Below are 4,295 nucleotides of genomic sequence, written 5' to 3'. Positions count from 1 at the left end.
AAATTTTATGTTTAAAAAATTAAATAGACAAAAAGAGCTCGATATTATCTTTCCAAAAATACCTCTTGTGTAAATACCGGGGAAAAAATTGTAGTACGGCAATTTTAAAATAGAAAAAGTTTCGTCCTAGCCCTAAATATCCTTTTTAAAACATGCCATATATTTCAAATACTAACTAGATATCTACACCAATTACAAAGTTTATTCCAACCTTGGGAATAAGATTTTACTTCGAATAACTTTATCTTTTTGAAAAATGACCTTTTACAAGTTAGGGGTCATCCATATATTACGTACGCAGCGAGGAGTAGGGGGGAGATGTCCTAAGTTGTTTAATTTACGTATGAGTGCGTATGTCGGGGTGGTTGGGGATGTTCAACAAATGTACGTACGCAAACTCAAAAAATTGAGGTGGCAATTAACGTTCACTTGCTAATTAATAAAAAGTAATCGACGCCCACGTTAATGGCCTGCTAAGGTCATAGAAGTTGAACAGCGCAAAAAATAGAAAAAATAACAAAATTAATTTTAAATAAGTTAACATTGATACTAACTTATTTCTAGAAATTAAACCTACTAATTTAATAAGATTAAAACCACACTTTAAAACATTGTTATAATTGTGGTTTTAATATTTTGAAATTTTAATTTTTGAAATAAAACCATCATATACAGTACTATACTATGTGTGTACAAAAGCTTATAAAACAATATTAACATTTTATTCGGGGAGGAGGTATAAAAAATGTATAACAACAGCGGGGGAGGGAGGGGATCCAAATTTGGAGATTTTTGCGTACGTAATATATGGATGACCCCTTACTGGAAAATAAAAAAAAAAGAGGGGGGGGGGAGAAGCGATAGCCCTCCTTCCCCAACTATATAAAAAGTCAATTTTTTCTATTTTAATTCCAATTCTTACTGCCACCCTTAATTTTTTGTTTCCGCCCAACCTTTAACTTTTTTGAACTTTGTATATATATATATACATATATGTTTTTTCGTCAGTGGTCTAGGTACGATATTTTAGAGAGAAGGGGTCAATTATTAAAGGGAGGGGGTTTGGGGTGGAAACTTCATACACCCTCGTATATATGCTACATTTAACCGTCAATTTTCATTAACATAATATGGAATACACATTATCGTTAAACTTAAAATTGAAAATAACTTATTTTTAACAAATAAACAAGAACATATTTTAAAGATGATCAAAATATTCTATGAATAACATAAAATTTGTAATAAAATAAAAAACAGAAAAAAATCACATTACTGATACCTTTTAGAAGATTGAGAAACTTTTTTTCTAGATCATATACAATAAATTATGAAAAAAAAAAATGCTAAAAAGTATTTTATACTAAAAAATGTTATAAAAATGCTATAAGACAGCTGGTAAACTCACTAACAATCTCCAAGAACAATGTCGGTAAGAAATCCTCGGATTAAAATGTTTGTTATACCACTATCATCTACATACAAAATATTTACAAACTCTAAGGTTTTTTTAAAATAAAAAGACATTATGGAACCACAACAAATTATGTCCTTTCCATCTACCTCCCAAATGTGGTTGATATCCATCCTCAAAATGTTAGAGTCTTTATTTAGCACGGCTAACGCAAATGTTTTCATTTTCTCTGAGAGAACAGAAAAAGCTATAGGTTCAAGACCATCATTAAGGTCTGCGTTGATCGATCTTTCCATTTTCTTTCTTTCTAGTTTGTCTCTTTTCTGAGCTGTTTCTTGCTGATACATATTTGCAGCAGCTCTCATGCCTTCTTTTCGTGTTGATAAACACTTCCTGGTAACAGATCCCTGCTTTATAGCAAACGTTATAATTGCTTTCTGTTTAACTTCACTTTTTTCCAGTAGCCAATCCATTGTTTTATTAATTTTACTTTTTACTTTACTATCTAAAAAACCTGTTGTAGCATTAGGAGCCCTTTTGTTCTGAGAATCAACCATACCTAAAACTCTTTCACTGTGCATATTGTGCACTGGTGCTGAAGAAGCACTCTGTAAAATTTCAGGAGTAGCATTGTTTAGATTACCTGTTAAATACTGTTTCAGTTGTCTCTCGAGCACAACAAGAAATCCTGACGCTAATGATTTTACAACATTTATTGATAACTCGTCAAATTTTTTTTTTCTTAGGGAAGCAAGAATAACATCATTTGATAATACTTCAGCTCCAAAACAGTCAACCTTTGATGAAATAACTTGAAATGGGTCATCTCTAACAAGCTCAAGCCAGCTAAGGCAAAGTTTCATGAGTGGGATCTGTAATTGTAAAATATTATTAAACAAACATTTTATAAGTTATATTTTTTAATATTATATAATACAGAAGGACTTTTTAGGAATTTTAAGGGCACAGTGCTATTTTTTTTTGGAGGTCTTTTTATGTGCCGCAGCCTAAAAATTGATTACAAAAAGTTCCTCCTAAAAACTGCGAGCCCGGGGCTAAAACCCCCTCACTTAATCCAGCACTGATATAATATATTATATTATGGACTATAATATAATATATTATATCAGTGCTGGATTAAGTGAGGTATATAATTTATAGTAATATTATATTTAGTTTCAATATAATGAACTATTTTATATTTTTTCATACTATTTCATTATAATGAAATTTACAATTTCATACTTTTATACTACTTCATATTGCATTAAATATTTCATATTATATATATATATAACTACTTTTAATTTATTGTAAACTTAAAAAGTAAAGAATATTTTAATCAAAAGGAAAAACTATTTATATTATTTATTCCTACCATTTCCATGTGTGATCGATTATCCATGTTTTTATAAAATTGAGTCATCCAAGGCCCTGTGATTAGTTTGCCGTATAAACCTATAAAAATAAGACTTACTGTAAGACCTTTTTTTATTTCAATTTATGTAACATAACTAAATCACATAACTAAAAATAAATATATACCTAAATATATATTCAGAATAAATGCTAGATAAAATGTATATATGAACTGTAGTGTATGCGGTAGTGGTGTAGTGGTAGTGCGCTCGCTTCATAAGCGAGAGGTTCCGAGTTCGATCTCCACCACGTCCCTGGTAGTACCGCGCTCAACTTGTTTCTCCACGCAGCGGCCTTGTTCGTCAAGGTTCGTGTTTCGGAGTTATAGAGTTGAGAGAGGGTTATAACCACAATTAAGTAGCCTCCTCATCTATAGTGGCCTTTGGGCCTTGGGGAGGTGAAATAACAAAAAAAAAAAAAAAAAAAAAAAAAAAAAAAAAAAAAAAACTATAACAACTACCTAATATTCTTAACTGCATTATAATGCATGGGTTTTGAAAATCAGCAAGAAGAGCAAGTCTAAGTTGTTTGGCTTTGCAATATTTTTTTAAATAAATAATAAAATTATCTCTCATCCAGTATACAGTTCCTGCAAGGTGGAAAAGTATGTGGAGTCTATACCAAGACGCAGTCCAATGCTAGTAAAAAATGTCTCAAAGCCTTCTGGGTCGCCAGATTTCATTTTGTATCTATAAAAAGAAACCAGTATCTATTTGTGACAAATGATCACAATTACAAAAATATAAATTATAAGAAATTTATAATTATTAAAGTACTCAATTAACTAAAAAACATTAAATACCTTAACTTTGATACTGCATATAGTAGGTTCGCAGCTCTACCCTCTGTACCATAAATTTCACTTTTAATCCCCATCTTACTATCATACTGGTGCAGCAATGTGCGTGCCTTTGTTGCAAGTCCTTCAAGAGGGTAAACATTGCAATGGAGTACTAAAAGTTGCTTCCCAAAAAATTTGCTAAGTTCTCTATTAACACAATTGTTTACAGATACTCTGTCGGCAAGTGTTAAGTGAAATGTATTTACAAATCTGTGAAGGATAACATGTTATTGGATGCCACTAAATAATGAATATGTTGATGCTAAGTCTTGAATAGCATTAATTAAATGTTCCATATAATTATTTGTTTTACCTCCAGATAATTCTGCTATTTGTATAGTTAACTGTTTTCTGTCAATTGATATATGACATTCATTTATATGAACTCCATCAATAGACGTTGAGTCCCATGAAAGGGTAGCAATAGCTGAAGAAGAAAAATAAATATGTTCTGCTACTTGGATATCAGAAATAACCCCTAACTTATAAGCCATCTGCGCAAGTGTGGAAGGAACAGGAATGTTTACAACATATTTAAGTGTCAATTCCTTGATAATAAATTTAATCAAAATTCCAATATTTTCTATTGGAACCTGATTTAATAAGCACATATACACACAT

The 4,295-nt window shown here is 30.8% G+C and overlaps 1 protein-coding gene across 2 annotated transcripts; it reads right to left on the bottom strand.

The window, feature by feature from the left end:
* Window positions 1-1,201: 1,201 nt before the first annotated feature.
* Window positions 1,202-3,772, bottom strand: LOC136075248 (uncharacterized). 2 transcript variants are annotated; one of them, XM_065787792.1, is made up of 4 exons: window positions 3,636-3,772; window positions 3,294-3,522; window positions 2,793-2,872; window positions 1,202-2,286 (listed from the first exon to the last, which is right to left on the bottom strand). In XM_065787792.1, exons 2-4 carry the CDS (start codon window positions 3,406-3,408, stop codon window positions 1,408-1,410), a joined length of 1,074 nt encoding a protein of 357 aa, XP_065643864.1. In that variant the 5' UTR covers window positions 3,409-3,522; window positions 3,636-3,772; the 3' UTR covers window positions 1,202-1,407. The 2 variants fall into 2 exon arrangements, with proteins under 2 accessions (XP_065643864.1, XP_065643865.1); XM_065787793.1 differs by lacking the exons at window positions 3,294-3,522; window positions 3,636-3,772 and adding an exon at window positions 2,960-3,267.
* Between the last annotated feature and the right edge of the window lie 523 nt (window positions 3,773-4,295).

The sequence above is a fragment of the Hydra vulgaris genome, chromosome 01 (assembly GCF_038396675.1).
Source record: "Hydra vulgaris chromosome 01, alternate assembly HydraT2T_AEP".
Classification (NCBI taxonomy): domain Eukaryota; kingdom Metazoa; phylum Cnidaria; class Hydrozoa; order Anthoathecata; family Hydridae; genus Hydra; species Hydra vulgaris.
This window is presented reverse-complemented; position numbering and strand designations above follow the sequence as displayed.